The 26,504-nt window shown below is 47.6% G+C and overlaps 1 protein-coding gene across 5 annotated transcripts in view; it reads left to right on the top strand.

Annotated features, from left to right (window-relative positions):
• MON2 (MON2 homolog, regulator of endosome-to-Golgi trafficking) overlaps positions 1–26,504 on the top strand; it is a 157,532-nt gene that overhangs the window by 86,068 nt on the left and 44,960 nt on the right. For 3 of the 5 annotated variants that reach the window (XM_029053129.1, XM_029053136.1, XM_029053158.1), the window contains 9 exons: positions 107–217; positions 4,294–4,469; positions 8,626–8,788; positions 9,620–9,913; positions 11,188–11,386; positions 12,675–13,321; positions 20,098–20,241; positions 20,872–20,889; positions 21,244–21,372. In XM_029053129.1, the coding sequence (XP_028908962.1) occupies positions 107–217; positions 4,294–4,469; positions 8,626–8,788; positions 9,620–9,913; positions 11,188–11,386; positions 12,675–13,321; positions 20,098–20,241; positions 20,872–20,889; positions 21,244–21,372 (1,881 nt within the window). The remainder of the gene's footprint in view (positions 1–106; positions 218–4,293; positions 4,470–8,625; positions 8,789–9,619; positions 9,914–11,187; positions 11,387–12,674; positions 13,322–20,097; positions 20,242–20,871; positions 20,890–21,243; positions 21,373–26,504) is intronic. The other 2 variants (XM_029053141.1, XM_029053151.1) reach the window with 1 other exon arrangement.

Raw genomic sequence — 26,504 nt, forward strand, 5'->3', positions numbered from 1 at the left:
AATTGAGGTCTTTCGAAAAATAAAATGGAGGTATGGAAATCCAAATGTTTAGCATATCAATTCATTTGTAAATTATGTTGAAGAGTATATTGTTCTTTTTCTTCAGGTCTGCCAGCATCCGAACTCTAGAATGAGAGAATGGGGAGCGGAAGCTTTAACCTCACTTATTAAAGCAGGATTGGCTTTTAATCACGATCCTCCACTCTCACAAAACCAGGTGATTTGGGAAAGAAGCCTTTATCTTTCATGAAATGAACAAGCCTAAGGCAGTTTTGTTCCGAAAGTCTTTTTTGCTCCCTAAGGTCTCCACCATCTGAGCTCAGAGGGAAGGCTCGTGTTAAGCGCTCAATAGATACGATTGAATGAAATGGCACTAAGGAGCGGCCCCTCTCCTCAGTGGATGGCTAACCTAGCACTGTTCGTCAGGGGTGAACGGAGCTGCCGTGGTGTGGTCTCTGAGCAGCAGTGAGGCCCATTCAGTCAGTCAGTCATATTTATTACGTGCTTACTGTACAGAGCACTGTACTAAGCGCTACATGGGCTTGGGAGTCAGAGATCATTGGTTCGAATCCGTGCTCCGCCACTTGTCAGCTGTGTGACTGTGGGCAAGTCACTTCACTTCTCTGGGCCTCAGTTACCTCATCTGTAAAATGGGGATTAAGACTGTGAGCCTCATATGGGACAACCTGATTCCTCTGTATCTCCCCCAGCGCTTAGAACAGTGCTCTGCTCATAGTAAGCGCTTAACAAATACCAACATTATTATTACAGTAGAACAGTAAACAAACACATTCCCTGCCCTCAGAGAGCTTGCATTCTACCGGGGCCTAGAGGAAGGAATCAGAGGAGCTGGCTTCCAATCTTGGCTCTGCATTTGTCTTCTCTGGGTCCTTGGGCAAGTCACTTCACTTTTCCATGCTCCGGTAACCTCATCTTTAAAATGGGAAAAATGGGAATTCCTCTTGCAGACATTGACTGTGAGTTCTATGTGGACTATGTCCACCCTAATTGTCTTGTACCTACCTACCCCAGTGCTTGACCCATAGTATGCGCTTAACAAATATCAGTAAAAAAAAAACCCAAATCTGGCTCCTACCCACCTCTCTGCCACTTGGCCCTCCCCTGCCTTTACTACACACCTTGATCGGGGGAAGGCTGGAGGCAGGGCAGAGTCCCGTGAGTGTATTTGAAATCCTTTAAAAGTTAAGCTGTGTACTCCAAAAGTCAAATATATCATGGCATTCCGAGTCCTTTCTCATCCTGTTTTTGTCCCTTCTTGTCCATCTCTTGGAGAGTAAAAAAAGATAAAGGTTGTAAAGCAGGGTACACAAATGCCGATTTTTTTCCGCGGATAGGTAGCGTTCCGTGTGCGTTGTCTTGAAAAACCGTGGACGCAGACCCCAGGAGATGATTTTACCCATGGCCCGGCTTCAAGCGGTGTCCCTCGGTAGACGTCCCCGGCAGATAAGAAGACCGTTAGGGAAGCAGGTGCCCCAGGCTTCCTATCCAGGATTGAACGGTCCCGAGGCATCTACTCTCAATTCCTCCTTGTGGTCCTTTAAAGGCCTTTCCTCCTGTTCTGTACTGAGTGGCGTTGGAGGACAACTTGGTTCCGTCCTCTCTGTGTACAAGATCTGTTGCCAAATTATACATTCCAAGCACTTAGTACAGTGCTCAGCACACAGTAAGCGCTCAATAAATGCAATTGAATGAAAGAGACCTTCATAATAATAATGATGGTATTTGTTGAGCGCTTACTGTGCGCCAAGCACTGCTCTAAGTGCTGGGGAACATACAGGGTGATCAGGTTGTCCCCCTTGGGGCTCACAGACTTAATCCCCATTTTACAGATGAGGTCACCGAGGCACAGAGAAGTTAAATGACTTGCCCAAAGTCACACAGCTGATAGTTGGCGGATCCGGGATTAGAATCCACGACCACCTTTGAGAACTTACCTTTGAGACCCGTGCCCGAACCTTGTCAGATCGTATTTTTGAACCATTTAATCAACTCTGTGACTCTATATGAACCCTCTCCCAAATTTATTCATTCATTCAGTCGTATTTTTGAGCGCCTACTCTGTGCAGAGCACTGTACCAAGCGTTTGGAAAATAAAATTCAGCAACAAATAGAGACATCCCTGCCCACAGTAGGCTCACAGTCTTGTTCTTCTTCCTTCTGGGTGAAGAGCGATAAAACCCAATTCGTATTCCCTCAGAACACTTTCAACAGATTTCCACAGATCGCTGTAGAAATCGCAGTGGCCAGACTCCCAGTTGCTACATCGAAAACCAGGTTCTCACTCCACAAGTGACCCTTCTCCCCCGCCAGCCCAGTGCACACATGCAGACACACAATACCTGATGACCCTGTATCTCCCCCAGCGCTTAGAACAGTGCTATGCACATAGTAAGTGTTTAACAGATACCAACATTATTATCTGAACTGCACACCCAGACTTGCTCACCCCGAGGCTCCAACAAGGCCTAAGTTTCCATTTGGGCCCAAAAAGACCCAGGTGGTATCTGACCGACCAGTCAATCGATCGATGGCACTTATTGAGCACCTACTTTGTTCAGAGCACTGTACTAAGCGCACTGCCCTTCCCGTCTTCCGGGCCTTTCTGAAATCACATTTTTCGGTAGGCTGTCCCTAATTAAATCACTAATCTCGACAACCTATTCCCCTTCCCCCACCAACCGCCACTTTCAGAACTTCCATCTTGTCTTAGTACCTTGAGAAGCAGCGTGGTTCAGTGGAAAAAGCACGGGCTTTGGAGTCAGAGGTCATGAGTTCGAATCCCAGCTCTGCCACTTGTCAGCTGTGTGACTGGGCAAGTCACTTAACTTCTCTGTGCCTCAGTTACCTCATCTGTAGAATGGGGACTAAGACTGTGAGCCCCACGTGGGACATCCTGATTCCCCTGTGTCTACCCCAGCGCTTAGAACAGTGCTTGGCACATAGTAAGCGCTTAACAAATACCAACATTATTATTATTACCTTGGGTACCCACAGCACACTCCCCCTAATCCCCGTTTGCTCTCCTTCAATCATTCAATTGTATTTATTGAGCACTTACTATGTGCAGAGCACTGTTCTAAGCGCTTGGAATGTACAATTCGGCAACAGATAGAGACAGTCGCTGCCCAATGACGGGCTCACGGTCTAATCGCTCGTACGTATATAGATTTTCACTCGACTATTTTCTCTCAGCTGTAAATTCATTTTAGTGTTTGTCTACCTCATTAGATTTTGGCCTGCTTGAGGTCAGCGTTTAGAACAGTGCTTGGCACATAGGAAGTGCTCAGTGAATTCGATTGAATCCACTTGAATGAAGTACCGTAGTTATTATTATCATGCCTTCTAATTTGATCATACTCTGGCAAATGCTCAAAAGTACTATCGATTGACAGCGTCTGTGCGTCACAGGTAAATGGTCATTATATTAATACGAGTTAGTACGAGATTTTTCATTAATTAATTAATGTTGGTATTTGTTAAGCGCTTACTATGTGCGGAGCACTGTTCTAAGCGCCGGGGTAGATACAGGGTAATCAGGTCATCCCACGTGAGGCTCATGGTCTTCATCCCCATTTTACAGATGAGGGAACTGAGGCCCAGAGAAATGAAGTGACTTGCCCACAGTCACACAGCTGACAAGTGGCAGAGCCGGGATTCGAACCCATGACCTCTGACTCCCAAGCCCGGGCTCTTTCCACTGAGCCACGCTGCTTCTCTCATTAGACAGAGATAAATACGGGAGAAATAAGGGAGAAGTTTTTCAAAAAACAGAAGATAAATCAGAATGTATTCTTTGAAAGTACATCATTTGCGACTTCATAATGGGCCAATTTGGTGACAGACAACCCCGGCTCTGCCACTTGTCAGCTGTGTGACTGTGGGCAAGTCACTTCACTTCTCTGTGCCTCGGTTCCCTCATCTGTAAAATGGGGATTAAGACGCTCAGCCTCACGTGGGGCAACCTGATTACCTTGTATCTACCCCGGCGCTTAGAACGGTGCTCTGCACATAGTAAGTGCTTGACAAATACCAACATTATTATAAAGATTAGACTGTAAGCCCATCAATGGGCAGGGACTGTCTATCTGTTGCCGATTTGTACATTCCAAGCGCTTAGTACAGTGCTCTGCACATAGCGCTCAATAAATACTATCAAATGAACGGATAAAGAAAGCTTTCATTTGTAGTGTAGGTTTTAGGTTGTAACTGTGCATAAAAGCGCAGTATCTCTTGTTAGCATCTTCTCTCCGTAATGAGTTCTCTTTCTTGCAGCGGTTGCAATTGCTTTTATTAAATCCGTTGAAGGAGATGTCGAATATCAACCATCCGGATATCCGCCTGAAGCAGCTGGAGTGCGTCCTGCAGATTCTGCAGAGCCAGGGCGACAGCCTTGGCCCGGGCTGGCCCTTAGTGCTGGGGGTCATGGGAGCCATCAGAAACGATCAAGGGTAAGTATTTGGGGAGCGCTTTACTCTCTGACCCCCACCCTGAGAAAGTCCTCGAAGAGAGCAGAGGCCCACTAAGAGCCCGGGCTTGGGAGTCAGAGGTCATGAGTTCGACTCCCGGCTCTGCCCCTTGTCAGCTGTGTGACTGTGGGCAAGTCACTTCACTTCTCTGGGCCTCAGTTACCTCATCTGGAAAATGGGGATGAAGACTGTGAGCCTCACGTGGGACGACCCGATTACCCTGTATCTCCCCCAGCGCTTAGAACAGTGCTCTGCACATAGTAAGCGCTTAACAAATACCAACGTTATTATTATTATTTCCATAATGGCTCGGGGCAGGGCGGGACTTCTTAAATATTGGGCTGGTGGAAGCAATTTGCATAAAGGCATCATTGAGTGCTCCATCTGTGACCCATTCTCCAAAGGAATTTGGAGGACTTAAGACTTCATTCATTCATTCAGTAGTATTTATTGAGCGCTTACTATGTGCAGAGCACTGTACTAAGCACTTGGAATGTACAAATCGGCAACAGATAGAGACAGTCCCTGCCCATTGACGGGCTTACAGTCGAATCGGGGGAGACAGGCAGACAAGAACATTAGCAATCAATAGAATCAAGGGGATGTACATCCCATTACAGCAATGGCAATAAATAGAATTAAGGTGATGTACATCTCATTAACAAATAGGGTAATAAAAAATATATACAAATGAGCGCACGAGCACAGTGCTGAGGGGAGGGAAAAGGAGAGGGGAGGAACAGAGGGAAGGGGGTGGAAAAGGGGGCTTAGCTGAGGGGAGGTGAAGAGGGGGTAGAGGGGCAGCAGAGGGAAAAGGCTCAGTCTGGGAAGGCCTCTTGGAGGAGGTGAGCTCTCAGTAGGGCTTTGAAGAGGGGAAAAGAGTTAGTTTGGCGGAGGTGAGGAGGGAGGGCATTCCAGGACTTAAAACTTAAGACTTAAAACCCTGCCGTCCCCCTGCCCCCACCAAAAAAAATTAACCAGTGGCCGAAGGGAGAATTTAGCACTTCAGAGAGAAGCAGCGTGGCTCAGTGGAAAGAGCCCGGGCTTGGGAGTCAGAGGTCATGGGTTCTAACCCCGCTTGCCAGCTGGGTGACTTTGAGCAAGTCACTTCACTTCTCTGTGCCTCAGTGACCTCATCCGTAAAATGGGGATTAAAACTATGAGCCCCACGTGGGACAACCTGATCACCTTGTCTTCCCCCCCCCCCCCCAGTGCTTAGAACAGTGCTTTGCACTTAGGAAGCCCTTAACAAATACCACCATTATTATTATTACTGCTGGAAAGGAAAAAACTTCCAGTTGTTGTGTTAATGGTATTTGTTAAACGCCTACTATGTGCCAGGCACTGTACTAAGCACTGGGGTAGATCTAAGATAATGAGGTCGGACACAGTCCCTGTCCCACATGGGGCTCAAAGTCTTAATCCCCGTTTGACAGATGAGATAACTGAGGCACAGAAAAACAAAGTAACTTGCCCAGGGTGACCCAGCAGGCAAGTGACGGAGCCAGGATCGAAACCCAGGTCCTGTGTTCTCTCCACTAGGCGATGCTGCTTCTCTGTATGTTTGTCATATTTAAGTATGTATTGTCATATGTATTTAAGGGGTTACATGTTTTATTTTTCTTGGTGCCTTTCAAGTCGTGTTATAAAAGCCTTAGGTCAGAGGTCAGAGGTTCGAATCCCGGCTCTGCCACTTGTCAGCTGTGACTGTGGGCACGTCATGTAACTTCTCTGTGCCTCAGTTACCTCGTCTGTAAAATGGGGATTAAGACTGTGAGCCTCACGTGGGACAGTCTGATTACCCTGTATCTACATCAGCGCTTCGAACAGTGCTCCGCACATAGTAAGCGCTAAACAAATACCAACATTATTATTATTATTATTATTATCAAAATATATATATACTTCCGGCATTAGAAAGTGATTAACTTGTAGAATGACTCCGACAATCTAATGTACATTACGGGGCCACCCTCCACCCTGTCCTACCCCTCCCTTCTCATGAGGCCAAGCTTTAGTTTTGTGGCAGCAGAATTTTCTTGACCCTGAGAGAGAGGGAGGACAACCATTTTGGGAACTGGCACTGGGGAGAAAACTTGTACCCTTTCTTATGTAATGAATTTTTTTAGGGTATTTATTAAGTGCTACGTGCCAAGCACTGTACTGGGGTAGATACAAAGTAATCAAGTCGGACACAGTCTGTGACCCACATTCATTCAGTCATATTTATTGAGCGCGTATTGTGTGCAGAGCACTGTACTAAGTGCTTGGGAAAGTTAGAACAGTAAGCGGGGACATTCCCTGCCCACAGCGAACTTACAGTCTAGAGTGGGGAGACAGGCATCAATGCAAATAAATGAATTACAGATTTGTTCCTAAGTGCCACGGGGCTGGGAGAGAGGGAAGAGCAAAGGGAGCGAGTCAGGGCGACACAGAAGGGAGTGGGAGAAGAGGAATGGGGGAGCCTAGTCTGGGAAGGCCTCTTGAAGGAGTTGTGCCTTCAGAAAGATTTTGAACACGGGGCTCGCAGTCTTAGTCCCCATTTTACAGATGAGGTAACTGAGATACAGAGAAGTGAAGCGACTCTCCCAAAGTCACAGAGTGGACGAGTGATGGAGCTGGGATTTTCCGAGTCCCAGGCCCATGCTCCTTCCACTGGGCTACGCTGTTTTTCACCACCACCTCTACCATCCTCCCCACCTTTCCGATCCCTCAACCACTATTTAACAACGTATATTTTCGTTTATCCCCACTTGCAAGCTTGCCATCATGACAGTTATATAGCCGTCGATTTATGCGTGTGTGTCTTCCCCATTAGACTGTAAACTCCCCACGGGCAGGGAGCATATCACCTATGCTCAGTTCTCTCCAGTGGGAGTCCTATTTCTGCAAAAGCCATGCTAGGAAACGCCGAGGTCAAACTACCGTGTCTGGCAACAGACATACATACACATTTGCATGCCATCGGTTATATCATGGCATCTGGCCTATCTAGGGAGATACTGTTATTGGGAGAACGTTCCCTAATTCTGCCCTTGTGGCTTAGAAAGGCATGTAACAAAAGGCACGTGAATGGCAGGAAGGAGTATACTCGTGTGTATTAGACCAGAGGCAGCATGGCCTAGCGGATAAAGCACGGGCCTGGGAGTCAGAAGATCATGGGTTCTAATCCCAGGTCCCCCACTGGTCCGCTGTGGGACCTAGGGCAAGTCCCTTCGCTTCTCGGTGCCTCAGTTCCCTCATCAGTAAAATGGAGATCAAGACTGTGGCCCTGTGGGGGACAGGGACTGTTCATTCATTCGATAGTATTTTTTGAGCGCTTACAATGTGCAGAGCACTGTACTAAGCACTTGGAATGTACAAATCGGCAACAGATAGAGACAGTCCCGGCCCATTGACGGGCTTACAGTCTGATCTGTAACAGCGTGGCTCAGTGGAAAGAGCCCGGGCTTGGGAGTCAGAGGTCATGGGTTCGAATCCCAGCACTGCCACTTGTCAGCTGTGTGACTGTGGGCAAGTCACTTAACTTCTCTGGGCCTCAGTTACCTCATCTGTAAAATGGGGATGAAGACTGGGAGCCCCACGTGGGACATCCTGATCACCTTGTATCCCCCAGCGCTTAGAGCAGTGCTCTGCACGTAACAAGCGCTTAACAAATACCAACATTATTATTATTCATCGGGGGAGACAGACAAAAACAATACCAATAAATAGAATCAAGGGGATGTACAGCTCATTAAATAAATACCGTGTCCAACCCGATTATCTTGTACCTACCCTAGCATCAGAACAGTGCCTGGCACATAGTAAGAGCTTAACAAATGCTGTTGTTATTATTTCATAATTTCCCAACAGCCTTGTCTACCCGTCTGGCTACTGATAGTAGCGGCCCAGTTTAATAGCATTCCTTTTTGACATTTTGGAAGCATCTTTGGCAACATACAATTAAATCGCATTTTGCCTTGCAGGAATTTCAAACTCTCTTAGTAGAGACTATACCCTAGTTCCCTTCAGCTCATCATGCTTCTATCCCATCCCTTGAAAAGATTACACTGCAGTTGGTGCAATTATCGGAGAAGCCCGTAGCCACGTGAAAAAGAATATCTGCTTCTAAAAAGTTTCTCTTTCCTATCTCCAGCGAATCCTTAATTCGACCCGCTTTCCAGTGTCTTCAGTTGGTCGTGACGGACTTTCTCCCAACGGTCCCTTGCACTTGCCTGCAGATCGTGGTGGACGTTGCCGGGAGCTTCGGCCTTCATAATCAGGAGCTTAATATCAGCCTGACCTCCATAGGCTTATTGGTGAGGAGCGGGTGCCCTCGATTGTACTCTCTTAACTTGGAAGTCATTGTCTGAAAAGCCGGTAACACACGGAGATAGTCCCAAGTCAGCGGAGCCACCAAGCTAGCGTAGCTTTGAATTTGAGGCTTGTTCGAATAGTTTGCGATTCCGGCAGTCAGTCCGTCATTAGTGTTTGTCGAACGCTTACCTTGTATATAGCCCCAGACGAAGCGTTTCTACCATTCAGCGGTGTGATTTGGAAGAATTGGCTTCAAAGTTTTAATCTGCAGAAGTACCTTGTTGCTTGTCCTTAGGCACAGTAATTGGATTTAGCCCTGGTTGTGGAGTCTATGTGTAATTTTTTTCAAGAAAATTGGGATAATTTGTCCTCGAAATGTGGCCAAACTGAGTTTTTTTTCTATCTGTAATTTTTAATACTCTCTCTAATTCAAATACTCGCTTTCGGTTAAGAAACAAGCGACAGTATATGCTTTAATAAAGTCGTGCGGTTTTCCTCTGGTGAAATTATCCTCTGAAAATCACAATATTAGCATGAAGACATCCTTTTGCAAATATCTGTTGAAATCAGAGATACATTGCGGCAGTCTAATGAAATGGTTTTCTCAGCGTACGTCTGTCATCGGAAAATAATTAACCGGCGCCACTGTCTTCGGGGCCGTCTCCTGTATCCTTTTAGGGGAATGATAAAGATTTCAGAAATAATTTACTGCCAAAGAAACTCGGTATCGAAAGGCACGGTCTGGGTACGTGCTTCAGATTTAGTTTATTTTGTTGGTAAATTAAGTTTTATAAAAAGCAAAGTGAATTTTTTTCTTCTGTTTAATCTCCTAGTGGAACATTTCTGATTATTTCTTCCAAAGAGGTGAGACTATTGAAAAAGAGCTGAACAAGGAAGAGGCAGCCCAGCAAAAGCAGGCGGAGGAGAAGGGGATCGTGTTAAACCGCCCCTTCCACCCAGCCCCACCGTTTGACTGCCTGTGGTTATGTCTCTACGCCAAACTGGGCGAACTCTGTGTGGACCCACGGCCTGCAGTCAGAAAGAGCGCGGGACAGACTCTGTTTTCTACCATCGGCGCCCATGGGACTCTACTGCAACATTCAACGTGGCACACTGTCATTTGGAAGGTAATAATAATAATGTATTTGTTAAGCACTTACTATGTGCCAAGCACTAGTTCTAAGCGCCGGGGTAGGTACAAGGTAATCAGGTTGTCCCACGTGAGGCTCCCAGTCTTAATCCCCATTTTCCAGATGAGGGAACAGAGGCCCAGAGAAGTGAAGTGACTTGCCCAGAGTCACACAGCTGATAAGTGGCTCAGCCGGGATTAGAACCCAAGACCTTTGACTCCCAGGCCCGGGTTCTTCCCACTAATTCACGCTGGTTTGGACCTGTAGTTCCCGTCGACTGGAGATGTGTGTTTTTTAGCACGTGCGTTTTAGTAATAATAATAATGTTGGTATTTGTAGAGCACTGTTCTAAGCGCTGGGGTAAATACAGGTTAATCAGGTTGTCCCACGTGAGGCTCACAGTTAATCCCCATTTTACAGATGCGGTAACTGAGGCACAGAGAAGTTAGTGACTTGCCCGTGGTCACACAGCTGACGAGTGGCAGGGCCGGGATTCGAACCCATGACCTCTGGCTCCCAAGTCCAGGCTCTTTCCACTGAGCCACGCTGCTTCTATCGTATCGTAGAAATCTTAATTTTCAAACTTTCCTCTCCCCGATCATAAAGTGTGAAACTGAAATTGGCACTAGGATAATATATGCAGTACCCCCAAAACAGTCCTAACTCACTGGCTTTGATTTCGTTTTTTCGCCCCCCGCCACCCCATCCCCCGGAAAGCCCGAGAGAGTTACCGAGGGAAAACAGTTATTGCCCGGAAGAAGTCATTGCTCCTTCTAGATGTCTCTTTAGTTCACTTTATCCGGATGGATGAAATTCATGAATCTGGGAGATCAGAAAAATTACAGACCTGGGAGTCAGAAGGATCCGGATTCTAATCCGGGATCCGCCAGCTGTCTACTTTGTGACCGCAGGCAAATCACTTCACTTCCTTGTGCCTCATTTACCTCCTCTGTAAAATGGGAGCAATACCGTGAGTCCCATGTGGCAAATGAACTGTGTCCAACCTGATTATCTTGTAAGAATAATTATAATAATTATGATGTTTGATAAGTGCTTACTATGTGTGAATACAATATCGACCCAGTGCTTAGAACGGTATCTGGCACATAGTAAGCGCTTAAGAAATACCGTAAAAAAAAATGATATCGTCGAGACCCTGAAAGGAGAGCAACGGCTCCTTCTCCTCTTGGGGCATTTCCGTGGTGACGTCAGATATCCACGACAGTCTTTAATTTCGGATTCCGTGTGTGTCTTCTTCCCGGCCGTTGTAGGTTCTCTTTCATCTACTCGACCGAGTTCGAGAGTCTTCCACCACAGCCGACAAAGAGAAGATCGAGTCGGGAGGTGGCAATATCCTCATCCACCACTCCCGGGATACGGCCGAGAAACAGTGGGCGGAGACCTGGGTACTCACGCTAGCCGGAGTGGCGAGAATCTTCAACACCCGCAGATACTTATTGCAGCCTCTGGGTAGAGCCTTTCAAAAATATAAACCAGAAATAAGATGTCAGCTTCCCCTGTTCCCAATCAACCCTGGGGCTCATCATCGGTACCCGGCCCCCCCGGGCGCGCTCGAAGTGACGGTGTGAAGATTTTCCGGGGGCTTGGTGTATTTGCTCATCATAAGCTGATTCACTTCTGAGATTCTCAGCCACGGATTCCGTTTCAGGGCCGTAACTGTGGCGAGGAGTCTCCCGGGGTCTTTCTGCATCTCCTGTGGCCGTTTGCTACTCACAGATTAAGGTTCAGATTTTCAAGCATGAGCAGAAAGTGTGGACACCGGCCCTGTTAGTTAATCCTATTTATTGAGTGTTTTCCGTGTGCAGAGCACTGTACTAAGTGTTTGAGACAGAACAATATAAGAATATTGGAAGCAGCGTGGCTTAGCGGAAGGAGCCCGGGCTTGGAAGTCAGAGGTCATGGGTTCTAATCCCGGCTCCGCCACTTGTCAGCCGTGTGACTTTGGGCAAGTCACTTATCTTCTCTGGGCCTCGGTACCCTCGATTGTAAAATGGAGATGAAGCCTGTGAGTCCCACGTGGGATGCCCTGATTACCTTCTGTCTACCCCAGTGCTTAGAACAGTGCTTGGCACATAGTAAGAGCTTAACAAATGCCATCATCATCATTATTATCATTATTGTTATTATTATTAACAGGCACATTCCCTGCCCATATTGAGCTTACATTGGTTCCCGTGTCTAATATTAAATCCGGAGAGCAATTTATATTATTGTGCTGCCCGTTGTGGGAACCAGATCTTGACTCTTCAACTATATGAAGCTGCCCAAGTTGTGTTTTCGTGACCACCCACGTCTTTGGTGTGTATTTATTCTCGCCACCCTGGGCGTAGTCGTGGTTGGCCTCAACTCTCCCAGTTCTCCCAGCAATCCGATGGTAATTGGACTGCCCTTCTCCTTCCCCGGCCTCCTGTTCCTACAAGGAACAGGGCTGCAATTCCCACTGGTGGGTGTTTCGGGGTGGCGATCCAGTTGACTGAGGCCGCAGAGCTCCCCGAGAGCCCCCGCCAGACGTGGGGGAGCAATTAGCCATGTCCAGGCATTGGTGATCTTTTTTTTTGTTTTACCGTTCTGTCCCTTGAAAGCAGGCCCGTTTCTCTGATGTCACCCTGTGGGTAAATTCGCTTTCACGCTCATATTACAAACTACGAACGTGTCCGTCGTGGGGGGGGCTCCCCCTCCCCCATGACACAGAGACCCCCCTCGGAGCTGAAAGCCTGTTCCTCCTTCTCCCACGTAGGTGATTTCCCGAAAGCCTGGGACGTCCTCCTCGATCACATCCAGTCGGCCGCCCTGAGCAAGAACAACGAGGTGTCCCTGGCGGCTCTGAAAAGCTTCCAGGAAATCTTACAGATCGTGTCCCCGGTCAGGGACCCGGAGAAGCCGGACACGCCCCCCACGGCGGTCACGGGCCCCGGGCCGGTGGCCGCCCCGGTCCTCGTCGGGCCCCTGCCCGCCCCCGGGGCCCCGAGCAGGCCATACACCCGAACGGATTCCGTCGGCGACAGACTCGGGAGATATAACGGGTCCGAGCAACCCCCGGTGACCGACGAGATCGAAGATCTGAACCTCTGGTGGGCTGCCTGGAACGCCTGGTGCCGGATCGGATCCGAAAGTACCAAGCCGCCCGTCACGTGCGATAAGTTAACTTTCATTCCCAGCCAGCCGTTCCTCACGGCTTTAATTCAGATATTTCCAGCTCTGTACCAACACATAAAGCTGGGCTTCAGCATGGACGACCTGCAGAAGTTGGGGGTCATATTACACGGCGCCATCTCGGTCCCCATCAGTTCCGACGCCTCCCCTTTCATCCTGCCGTCCTACACGGAAGCGGTCCTGACCAGTCTGCAGGAAGCGGTGCTTACGGCTCTGGATGTCCTACAGAAGGTGAGGGGGTGCCAGGTTACCTACTGGATCTCTGACTCTGTCTCGTGCGCTTTTGGGGCCAGGTCCGTCTTGACGGAGACTTGGCGAGAGCCAGTGTGTGCCCCGTGGCTGTCGGGCAAACGTAAATAAAAGGGAGTTTGGTTCCGTTAAAGGACCGATCCGTCCGAGAGGCTCCCCCCCATCCTCTCTGTCTCCCCTCGGATCCTCGCTTCGGGGGACCCCGTACTTGCTGGGCGGTTCTGAAGCGATGGGGAAACGGGGAGCGGAAGCAGGATTTCCGGCTCCTTAGTTCGGCTCAGGCGGGAACCCGTGACATAATAATGTTGGTATTTGTTAAGCGCTTACTATGTGCAGAGCACTGTTCTAAGCGCTGGGGTAGTTACAGGCTAATCAAGTTGTCCCATGTGAGGCTCACAGTTAATCCCCATTTTACAGTTGAGGTAACTGAGGCCCAGAGAAATGAAGTGACTTGTCCACAGCTGGCAAGTGGCAGAGCCGGGAGTCGAACCCGTGACCTCTGACTCCGAAGCCCAGGCTCTTTCCACTGAGCCACGGATTGTTCTCTTGTCTAGCCGGAGGGGATGATGATAATAGGAGTGATGGTACTTGTTAAGCGCTTACTGCCGAGCCCTGTTCTAAACATTGGGATAGATACAAAGTAATCAGTCCCTGTCCCACGTGGGGCTCGCGCTCTGAGTTCCCCATTTTGCAGACGAGGTCACTGAGCTACGGAGAAATGAAGTGACTTGCCCAAGGTCCCACAGCAGATATGAGAAGGAGAAGGGATTAGAATCCGCTTCCTCCTGACCCCCTCAGGCCCCTGCTCTGTCGAATCCCGGCTCGGCCACTTGTCAGCCGTGTGACTTTGGGCAAGTCACTTCACTTCTCGGTGCCTCAGTTACCTCATCTGTAAAATGGGGATTAAGACTGTGAGCCCCACGTGAGACGACCCGATTCCCCTATGTCTACCCCAGCGCTTAGAACAGTGCTCGGCACGTAGTAAGCGCTTAACAAATACCAACATTATTATTATTATCCACTATTATTATTATTATTATCCACTGAGACACGCTGCTTCTCTTCGAGTCCACCCGAGGGTCCGATTAACCGCCGGCCTTAGACGGCGTGTTCAGTGAGCCTCCTTTCTCCGTTGAGGTCTGTTCCTTGGACCAGCCGGCCTCGACGATCTCAACCGTCCTGGCAGGGCTGCGATTCCCTGCCCCCAGTGAGTTTACAGTCTAGAGGGGGAGACGATATAAATTACAATCAGTCGTATTTATTGAGCACTGACTGTGTGCAGAACACTATACTAGGCGCTTGGGAGAGTCCACTGCAACAGAGTTGAAAGACCCGTTCCCTGCCTCCCATGAGCGAGCTTGCCGTCTACTCCTCGATGCCTTTGGTGAGAAATCTTTACTACTTGTGACACTGCTCATCCCTACTAGAGCCACGGGACCGACAGCAGGGTTTTGTAAAATATACTCAATTGTTGTGTTGGTTGCCCGACAGTGGAATCTTTATAGTTTCAGAAACTGCCATGAGAAGCAGCGTGGCACAGTGGCAATAGCCCGGGCTTGGGAGTCAGAGGTCGTGGGTTCTAATCCCGGCTCCGCCACTGATCAGCTGTGTGACTGTGGGCAAATCACTTGACTTCTCTGTGCCTCAGTTCCCTCAGCTGTGAATTGGGGATTAAGACTGGGAGCCCCACGTGGGACAACCTGATAACCTTGTATCTCCCCCAGCGCTTAGAACAGTGCTTGGCACATAGTAAGCGCTTAACAAATACCATCATTATTACTCACATAATTGCTTTCCTTTTGCATAATTTTGGCCACCCCCAAGGAGAAGAGGGCCTATTACAGAGAGGCATTTAAAAAGTGTAACAATAAGGAGAGCCAAAGAATAAATAGTAGGAAATGAAGGGAGGAGGAAGAAAAGTCAGAAGGTCACGGGTTGTAATTCAGGCTCCACCACTTGTCTGCTGGGTCACCTTGGGCGAGTCACTTCACTTCTCTGTGCCTCAGTTACCTCATCTGTAAAATGGAGATTGAGACTGTGAGCCCCATGTGAGACAAGGACTGTTTCCAACCTGGGAAGCAGCGTGGCTCAGTGGAAAGAGCCCGGGCTTGGGAGTCAGAGGTCGTGGATTTTCATTCCGACTCCGCCGCTTATCAGCTGTGTGACTTTGGGCAAGTCATTTCACTTCTCCGTGCCTCAGTTACCTCGTCTGTAAAATGGAGATTAAGACTGTGAGCCCCAAGTGGGACAACCTGATCACCTTGTATCCCCCCCCCCCAGCGCTTAGAACAGAGCTTTGCACATAGTAAGCGCTTAACAAATACCATCATTATTATTGTTATCTACTCCAGTGCTTGGCACATAGTAAGCACTTAAATACCATAATTATTATTAATAATAATGCACTCTGTCCAGTTCTAATGGAAGGGAAGATGAATATCTCTTGGTCCTGTAGAATAAAGCAGCATGGCAAAGGGGATAGAGCATGGGTCTGGGAGTCAGAAGGTCACGGGTTCTAATTCCAGTTCCACCATTTGTCTATTGTGTGACCTCGGGCAAGTCACTTCAGTTCTCTGGGCCTCAGGTACCTCCTCTGCTTAGAACAGTGCTCTGCACATAGTAAGCACTTAACAGATACCATTATTATTAAATGTGAGCCCCATGTGGGCCAGGGAGTAGGTCCAACCCGATTTACTTGTATCCACCGTAATGCTTAGTACAGTACCTGGAACATAGTAAGCGCTTAACAAATATGATTATTATTATTATGAATAAAGATTTTTTGCTTTAGAGAGTTACATGGAAATGAGTATTTGTATGTAAAGTATGATTTGTGGTGGAGAACTTTGTTTCAAGGTTTTTAGCAGAAAGAAGCCCTCACTCTGTGACCGGATTCTGGTTCCACTGGTCTGTTTTAAGTTCAAACCAGAACCATTTTCAAAAATCCCTTCAACCAGTTCGCTTAGGAATGATGGCATTTAGTATCGGTAAATACTCAGCAGTGTGGCTGAGAAGCAGTGTGGCTCACTGGAAAGAGCACGGGCTTTGGAGTCAGAGGTCATGGGTTCAAACCCCGGCTCTGCCACTTGCCAGCTGTGTGACTTTGGGCAAGTCACTTAACTTCTCGGTGCCTCAGTTCCCTCATCTGTAAAATGGGGATTAAGACTGTGAGCCCCACGTGGGACAACCTGATTCCCCTGTGTCTACCCCAGCGCTTAGAACAGTGCTCGGCACATAGTAAGCGCTTAACAAATACCAACATAACAAATACCAACATATAGCCCTCTTGACCAGGTTCTGGTTCCACTGGTCTATTTTAAGTTCAAACCAGAAGCATTTTCAAAAATCCCTTCAACCAGTTCACTGAGGAATGATGGCATTTAATAATAATAATAATAATGTTGGTATTTGTTAAGCACTTACTATGTGCAGAGCACTGTTCTAAGCGCTGGGGTAGACACAGGGGAATCAGGTTGTCCCACGTGGGGCTCACGGTCTTAATCCCCATTTTACAGATGAGGGAACTGAGGCGCAGAGAAGTTAAGTGACTTGCCCACAGTCACACAGCTGACAAGTGGCCGAGCTGGGATTCGAACCCATGACCTCTGACTCCAAAGCCCGTGCTCTTTCCACCGAGCCACGCTGCTTCTCACGCTGCTTTAGTGTCGGTAGCATTTGTTTAGGCCAGGGCACGTGGCCTGTCGATCAGTGGTATTTAATGAGTGCTTACTTTGTGCAGAACACTGTAATAAGCACATGAAAATACAGTATAACAGAGTTGTTCGGCGTGTTCCCTGCCCACTAGGGACCTAATGGATTTATGTTGTCGTCTGTTTATTTGTATTGCTGTCTGTCTTCCCGGCTCTAGACTGTGAGCTCCTTGTGGGCAGGGACCGTCTCTATTGCTGTATTGAAGTTTCCCAAGCGCATAGTACAGTGCCCTGTCCACAGTAAGCTCTCGATAAGTATGATTCCCGCGGACCTGGAACGCCCTCCCTCCTCACCTCCGCCAAACTCATTCTCTTCCCCTCTTCAAAACCCTACTTAAAGCTCACCTCCTCCAAGAGGCCTTCCCAGACTGAGCTCCCCTTTTCCCTCTGCTCCCTCTGCCCCCCCTTCACCTCTCCTCAGCTAAGCCCTCTTCTCCCCGCTTTCCCTCTGCTCCTCCCCCCTCCCTTCCCCTCCCCTCGGCACTGTACTCATCCGCTCAACTGTATATATCTTCATCACCCTATTTATTTTGTTAATGAGATGTACATCACCCTGATTCTATTTATTTGCTATTGTTTTAATGAGATGTTCATCCCCTCGATCCTATTTATTGCCATTGTTCTTGTCTGTCCGTCTCCCCCGATTAGACGGAGCCCGTCAGAGGGCAGGGACTGTCTCTATCTGTTACCGATTTGTACATTCCAAGCACTTAGAAGCAGCGTGGCTCAGTGGAAAGAGCAAGGGCTTTGGAGTCAGAGGTCATGGGTTTGAATCCCGGCTCGGCCACTTGTCAGCTGTGTGACTTTGGGCAAGTCACTTAACTTCTCGGTGCCTCAGTTACCTCATCTGTAAAATGAAGATTAAGACTGTGAGCCCCGCGTGGGACAACCTGATTCCCCTGTGTCTACCCCAACGCTTAGAACAGTGCTCGGCACATAGTAAGCGCTTAACAAATACCAACATTATTAATCCCTGCCCATTGACGGGGTTACAGTCTAATCGGGGGAGACAGACATTATTATTATGTTTAATAATAATATAATGGGGATTAAGACTGTGAACCCCATGAGGGACATGGAATGTGTCTGGCGTGATTGACTTGTATCAACCCTAGTGCTGAGTACGTGCCTGGCACATAATAAGCACCGAAAAAATACCATTAAAAAAAAGCACAGGACGAAGATCAGTCGGGAAGTCACTTAACTTCTCTGGCCCTCAGTTTCCTCACCTGCAAAATGGGAATTTCATATCCGTTCTCCCTGCCCCTGCCATTTTGAGCACCTGGTAGGCCTCTGGTAGGGGCAGTGTCTGAGCTGATTGTATTGTGTCTGCCCCAGTGCCTAGCACTGCTTACCACAGTGCCACAGTTATTATCGTTTGATTATCATCATTAGTAATAGTGGCATATATTAATAATAATAATAATAATGTTGGTATTTGTTAAGCACTTACTATGTGCAGACCACTGTTCTAAGCAGTGGGGTAGATATAGGGTAATCAGGTTGTCCCACATGAGGCTCACAGTCTTAATCCCCATTTTACAGATGAGGTAACTGAGGCACAAAGAAGTTAAGTGACTTGCCCACAGTCACACAGCTGACAAGTGGCAGAGCTGGGATTTTGCACACCCACTGGGTGTTCACTGCACGGTACTATCCTGTTCCATGCCACGCACCAAACTAAACACCTGAGAAGTTCAAACAAGCAAGTGACATATTCCCTGCCCACAGGGAGCTTAGAGTCTGGTAGGGAAGGTAGCCGTGAAGGTATTTAGCGAGAGATAAATCTAATTAAAGCACGGATTATAGAACTGAATCAAGTTAAGTGTCAGAGTGCTGAAAATGGGTGTGATCACAGGCAAAGGGTAGAATATGCTATCTCTTAGGTCCACTGGCCTGGTTTTTATTAGGTCCCATTGCGAGTTCTGTAGGCTTCTAGCTTCCAGGGATAGCGTTTCTTTTCAAAATCGGTGTCGCGTAGATGTGACCGACAAAGCTCCCGCTCTAGTAATTTTCTAATAAAGGCATATTCCTGAGGAAAGATAGCCTTCGTTGGGCCAGTTTCCTTAAATGGAAGTAACACTTGCAAGATTTGAAAAGGGAGGAATATTTTGAAGTAGTCTTGAAGGGAAAAAGAATTGCTAATTAGACCCAGGTGTTTTAAGTAAGTTCACATTTCATTCATTCATTCAGTAGTATTTATTGAGCGCTTACTATGTGCAGAGCACTGTACTATGCACTTGGAATGTACAATTTGGCAACAGATAGAGACAGTCGTTGCCCATTGACGGGCTCACAGTCTAATCGGGGGAGACAGACAATAACAATAGCAATAAATAGAATCAAGGGGATGGACATCTCATTAACAAAATCAATAAGGTAATAAAAAATATATACAAATGAGCGGACGAGCAGAGTGATGAGGGGAGGGGAAGGGAGAGGGGGAGGAGCAGAGGGTAAGGGGGAAAGGGGGCTTAGCTGAGGGAGGTGAAGGGGGGGCAGAGAGGCAGCAGAGGGAAAAAGGGAAGCTCAGTCTGGGAAGACCTCTTGGAGGAGGTGAGCTCTCCGTAGGGCTTTGAAGAGGGGAAGAGAGTTTGGCGGAGGTGAGGAGGGAGGGCGTTCCAGGACCGCGGGAGGACGTGGCCCGGGGGTCGACGGCGGGATGGGCGAGACCGAGGGACGGTGAGGAGGTGGGCGGCGGAGGAGCGGAGCGTGTGGGGTGGGCGGTAGAAAGAAAGAAGGGAGGAGAGGTAGGAAGGGGCAAGGTGATGGAGAGCCTCGAAGCCTAGAGTGAGGAGTCTTTGTTTGGAGCGGAGGTCGATAGGCAACCACTGGAGGTTTTTGAGGAGGGGAGTGACAGGCCCAGAGCGTTTCTGCAGGAAGATGATCCTGGCAGTGGAATGAAGAATAGACTTGATTTGGATGTGTTTGAAAGGGGCCTTAGACGCAGATAGCCCCTCGTCAGAGCTTTTGGGAACGATCCCGAGATACCGAGGTGTCGCGGGAACTGAGATGGCATTTTGTAATGTTGGCATTTTGATTTTCTAGGCAATCTGTGTGGGCGCAGAAAACATGCAAATAATGTACCCAGCAATATTTGACCAGCTCTTGGCCTTTGTAGAATTTTCCTGTAAACCGCCGCAGTACGGGCAGCTGGAAACAAAGCACATTGCAAATGCGAAATATAATCAGGTAATTTACTAGAAATCATGTTTACACCGTTGGTTAGAATGTCTTAGGAATGCAGTCAGCTCCACTTAGACTGTATATTGTTTATCCTCACAGGCTATTTTCTCAGTCCGAACACTTGCCGGGTGTCTGTTATCAATTTCAGCCCTATACTAAATTGATTTGTGAGTTCATTTTCTGCGAACCCTTTCCTTGCTCTCTGTTCTTTCTTTTCCAAAAAAAACTCCAGTGTCCTGTCTCCAGCTGCTTCTCTGTCAACTTTGATCCTTACCTGAACCCTCTCATTTTTTCCAGTTCTGCTCAACCCCTCCCCCCCCCAAATAAAGATATATCACAAAAGAAGAATCAATCCGAATTCAAACGGAAATATTTATAGTTCTACCGGTGACTAGTCTACTAATGGCAACGGTTGATTTGGGCACAGTGTTTTTCACTTAATTTCTCTTTCGCTTCGACATCTCTGGAAGTTGGCAAATTGTGCATCTTTTTCTTCTAGGAGATCTTATTTTATAAATGCATGCACACAAGGGAAAGTAGCATTTTACATATTTCTGGAACAGTAGCTTTACTTTTCTCGTGATGTATTAACTTTTCTCATTCTGTTTGTCCTGCAACACAATGGAATCACAATAGATCCAACTATTTGCGCCGGTGAGTTAAGTTTCCTTAAAAAATTGTCCTAACCTCTGAGGCAACAAACCTTTCAAGCTAATAAAGCACATCTTACCAACTCTACAGCAAAGGCTGACGACTTACAATTTACTTGTGTGTGTGTGTGTGTGTGTGTGTGTGTGTGTGTGCTTTTCTGTCTAGTTCTCCTTCCGCCTGGCTGAAAATAGTTTCATGAAATGTATTCTTTCAGTTCTTGCATGCGATTTAAATGGCTACCTGCTCCAAAACAGAGGTTGAAGTTTTGAGAAGCAGAAAAAGGGTAGCTCCCGCCCTCCACCGTCCTGTCGTGCCCACGGTTCCGTTCACCGCGTATCGAAAAATCCTGTTTTCCAGGCGGAATGGGTAGCCTTGAATTACGTGCCGTTTGCTGAGAGATCTCTGGAAGTGGTGGTGGATCTGTACCAAAAAACAGCCTGCCACAAGGCCGTGGTCAATGAGAAAGTGCTTCAGAATGTCATTAAGGTAAATTTCCTGTGGGAATGGGAGTGGGGCAGTTCCTTATAGCCACCAGGGGGCGCTCCAGGCACGCTTCAGCAAGGCCCAAGTGGCCGGTCACTCCCTTGTATTCATTGAGCGCTTGCTGTGTGCAGAGCACTGTGCTAAGCACTTGGGAGAATACAAGAGAAGCAGCAGCAGCATGGCATAGTGGCTGGAGCACGAGCCAGAGAATCAGAAGGTCATAGCTCCCTCCGCTCCCTCTTTGCTCCCCCTTCACCTCCCCTCAGCTAAGCCGCCTTTCCCCCCTTTCCCTCTGCTCCTCCCCCTCTCCTTTCCCCTCCACACTGTGCTCCTTTGTATATATTTTTATTACCCTATTTATTTTGTTGATGAGGTGTCCATCCCCTTGATTCTGTTTATCGTGACTAAGTTGTCTTGTTTTTTGTCCGACTGTCTCCCCCGATTAGACTGTGGGCCCGTCAGTGGGCAGGGATCGTCCCTATCTGTTGCCGAATTATACATTCCAAGCACTTAGTACTACAGTGCTCTGCACATAGTAAGTGCTCAATAAATACTATTGAATGAATCATCGGTTCTAATCCTGGCTCTTCCACTTTCATTCATTCATTCACTGGTATTTATTGAGCGCTTACTATGTGCAGAGCACTGTACTAAGCGCTTGGAATATACAGTTAGAGAAGCGGTGTGGCTTAGTGGAAAGAGCACGGGCTTTGGAGTCAGAGGTCATGAGTTCGAATCCCAGCTCTTCCGCTTGTCAGCTGTGTGACTGTGGGCAAGTCACTTCACTTCTCTGTGCCTCAGTTACCTCATCTGTAAAGTGGGGATTAAGACTGTGAGCCCCACGTGGGACAACCTGATTCCCCTGTGTCTACCCTAGCGCTTAGAACAGTGCTCTGCACATAGTAAGCGCTTAACAAATACCAACATTATTACAATTTGCAGCCGATAGAGACATTCCCTGCCCAGTGACAGGCTCACAGTCTAATCGGGAGATTAGATCTCCACTTGTCTGCTCTGTGACCTTGGGCAAGTCACTTCACATCTCCGGGCCTCGGTTACCTCATCTGGAAAATGGGGGTTAAGAGTGGGAGCCCCTTGCGGGACAGGGATTTTTATCCAACCCGATTTGCTCGTGTCCAGCCCAGCGCTTAGTATAGTGCCTGGCACATAGTGAACTCTTAGCAAATGCTGTTATTATTACAGTCTAATAATAAGGAGATACATTCCCTGCCCGCAACGAGCTCTACAATAACAGCCCCTCTAGACAGTGAGCTCATTGTGGGCAGGGATTGTCACTCTTCGTTGTTGTATTTTAATAATAATAATAATAATAATAATGTTGGTATTTGTTAAGCGCTTACTAGGTGCAGAGCACTGTTCTAAGCGCTGGGGTAGATACAGGGTCATCAGGTTGTCCCACGGGAGGCTCACAGTTAATCCCCATTTGACAGATGAGGTAACTGAGGCCCAGAGAAGTGAAGTGACTCTCCCACAGTCACACAGCTGACAAGCGGCAGAGCCGGGATTCGAACCCAGGACCTCTGACTCCCAAGCCCGCTTAGCCACAGCAGTGCTCTGCACACAGTAAGCACTAATAAATACGATGAAATGGATGAATGAGCCGGTCGGTCGGTATTTCCCTCTTGGATCGCAGTGTCTGAGCCCAGCTGAGGAAGTCGAGGCGGATGTGCCGTAAATGCCAGCCCAATCCGTCAGCCCATCGCCGGTTTTTACTGAGCACTTACTGTGTGCAGAGCACTGTACTAAGCGCTTGGGGAAGTACCTGCATATGTTCCCTGCCTCAGCAACCTTGCGGGCTTGAGGTGTAGCTCTGGGGGGCTGTTGAAAACCCCCCAGCTTTCCCCTGCTTCTGCTCAGGGTGATAGCGGCGTGGCTAGAGAAGCAGTGTGGCTCAGTAGAAAGAGCCCGGGCTTGGGAGTCAGAGGTCATGGGTTCGAATCCTGGCTCTGCCACTTGTCAACTGTGTGACTTTGGGCAAGTCACTTCACTTCTCTGTGCCTCAGGTACCTCATCCGGAAAATGGGGATTAAGACTGTGAGCCTCCTGTGGGACAACCTGATTACCCTGTATCTACCCCAGCTCTTAGAACGGTGCTCTGCACGTAGTAAGCGCTTAACAGATATCAACGTTATTATAGCGAGTCCCCCGAGCCTCAGGGTCCTCATCTAATGCCTAACTGCCATGTATTCTTTCCCAGTGCTTAGCACAGTGCTCTGCGCAGTAACCATATTATACATACAATTAATCGATCATTTTTAATGAGCATTTAGTGTGTGCAAAGCACCGAACTGAGGGCTTGGGAGAGTACACTATAACACAGTTATCATTACTACCGTTACCCTAACACTTCTCCCGAGAAGCCGGAAAGTGCACGGACCTGGGAGTCAGAGGACCCGGGTTCTAATCCCGACTCCGGCCGCTTGCCTGCCGGGTGATTTTGGGTGAGTCGCTTCATATCTCTGGGCCTCAGTCCCCTCATCTGCAAAATGGGGATTCGGTAATTTTTCTACCTCCTACTTAGACTGTGAGCGTCACGTGAGACCCGGTGATCATATATATAGGCCGGTGCTTAGACGTGACATGTCAGTGCTTGACATGTAGAATCCTGGTCAGAGGATCTTCGTGGAAATGCCCTATATAAATAATTCACGGTTTATCTTTTTGGAATACGCTGCCGAGCAGCAGCGTGGCCTAGTGGATAAAGCACAGGCCTGGGAGTCAGAAGGTTCTGGATTCTAATGTCGGCTCTGCCACTTGTGTGCTGTGTGACCTTGGGTAAGTCCCTTCAAGTCTCTGGGCCTCAGTTACCTCACCTGCGAAATGGAGATTAAGACTGTGAGCCCCAGGTGGGACGTGGACCGTGTCCAACCTGGTAAGCTTGTATCTACCCCAGTGCTTCACTTCACTGCTCTGGGCTTCGGTTAGCTCATCTGTAAAATGGGAATTAAGACCGTGAACCTCATGTGGGACAACCCGATTACCTTGTATTTCCCCCAGAGCTTAGAAGAGTGCCTGGCACAGTCAGCGCTTAACAAATACTATGCACTAGCGGATGATAATTCTGCAACTCTGATGTTCGGTTTCTTCGTGGTAAAACCTAAAGTAGCTGTTTTGAGACATTATGGACTCATGTCCCTAAAAGCTTCTTAAAAGAACCTGAAAAGTGAAACCTCTAGGTCCTCTAGGCTGTAAGCTTGTTGTGGGCAAGGAACTCGTCTGCTCATTCTCTCGTATCGTACTCTCCCATGCGCTTAGTCCAGTCCTCTGCACGTAGCAAGTACTCAATAAATACCACTGGTTGACTGATGGATCTATATATCCCCAAGACACTTATTCTGACTTTAGAGTCGACTTATCTGAAACGAAACCGGACAAGCAGCGATAGTTGCAGTGTTTTTTTCCAAGGTATTTTTGAGCCGGGATGCTTGTCTTACTGATGATTTGTGCTTATGTTGCTTTTGCAGTCATTTTTTCCCTCTGGCAAAGTATGCCATACATCTGTATTCTTTTTAAGAACACCATTTCTCTTTCTTCCTCACTAATGCTTCTTTTAATCTCAGTGAAATGAGAAAAGTGTTTTACTCCTTGTTAGATGAATAGCAACCTAAAAATGCCTTAGCAGACAATCTACTAAGAGCTTCGGCGTCATTGATTTTTTTCTTAGTCTAATAGTCTTTATGAAAACAATCTGAGTGCGAGGTAATCAGCCCAGTTGACAACCTTTTGAATTCAGAGAGTGGCCCTTTCTTTTCCATCTGTGCAAACACCAAAAGACACACCGACCTCCCAAAACAGTGATTTGGCTTCTAAAAAATATCCATTTTCTTTTTTTCTTTATTTTTTTAATGGTATTCGTTAAGCACTTAGTATGTGCCAGGCACTTTACTAAGCGCTGGGGTTGATACAAGCTAATCAGGTTGGACACAGTCCCTGTCTCACACGGGGCTCATAGTTTTAATTCCTATTTTGCGGAGGAGGTAACTGAGGCACAGGGAAGCGAAGTGACTCGCCCAAGGTCACACAACAGACAAGGGGCGGAGCCAGAATTAGAACCCTGGTCCTTTCGACTCCCAAGTCGTGCTCTATCCATTAGGCCACATTGCTTCTCTTTTATGATTGAGAAGATCCTGGCACAGCTGTCTGCCGAAGAACCTTTTGGGTGTCCCTAGGTTGTTTCTGCCAAAGACAACTCATTCATTCATTCATTCAATAGTATTTATTGAGCACTTACTATGTGCAGAGCACTGTACTAAGCACTTCCGTTGGACCATTCCAGATCAAATGGATGTACCGTGTTTAATTTCCCATTAATAACTGTAGGATCCTGATTTAAAAAATCAAGGAAAATCCTTTGCCGCTAACCCTGAGTGGCAGAATAGCACATCAGTGGGAGAAACTTGAAAACAAACTAGAGGAAATTGTAAAGAAACCAAGAATAAGATCTGATTAAGGCGTCAGTTCTGTGGGCTCAAAAAATATTTAATTAGTTCTTCGGTCACCGTCGCATCGTTTCTAGACTGTGAGCCCGTCGTTGGCTAGGGACTGTCGCTAATTTGTTGCTGAATTGTACTTTCCAAGCGCTTACTGCAGTGTTCTGCAGGCAGAGCTCAGTAAATTCGACTGAGTGAATGAATAGTTATTTTTCATATGGTGATTATTATTATTAAAGCACTTACTATGTGTCAAATATTCTTCTGAGCACTGGGGTAAATGCAAATGAATCAGATCAGACACGGTCCCTGTCCCCCATTGGGCTTCACAGTCTAAGTAGAAGGTATTTCCATTTTACACTTGAGGAAACTGAGTCACAGAGATGTTAAGGGACTTGCTGAGTTGAGAAGCCACATGGACCCAAGGAGTCAGAGGACCTGTGCTCTAATCCCAGCTGTGCCGTGTACTGCTCTGTAACCCTGGGCAAGTCATTTAACTTCTCAGCCCCTCGGTTTCCTCTTCTGCAAAATCTATCTATCAGTGGCATTTATGGAGCACTTACTACGTGCAGAGCAGTGTACTGAGCTCTCTGGAGAGTACACTGCAGCAGAGTTAACACACTCCCTCTTCACGCTTAGTTCAGGGCTTGGCACATAGTAAGAGCCTGACAGATACCACAATTA

Source organism: Ornithorhynchus anatinus, chromosome 2 (assembly GCF_004115215.2).
Source record: "Ornithorhynchus anatinus isolate Pmale09 chromosome 2, mOrnAna1.pri.v4, whole genome shotgun sequence".
In the NCBI taxonomy this organism is placed as follows: Eukaryota; Metazoa; Chordata; class Mammalia; order Monotremata; family Ornithorhynchidae; genus Ornithorhynchus; species Ornithorhynchus anatinus.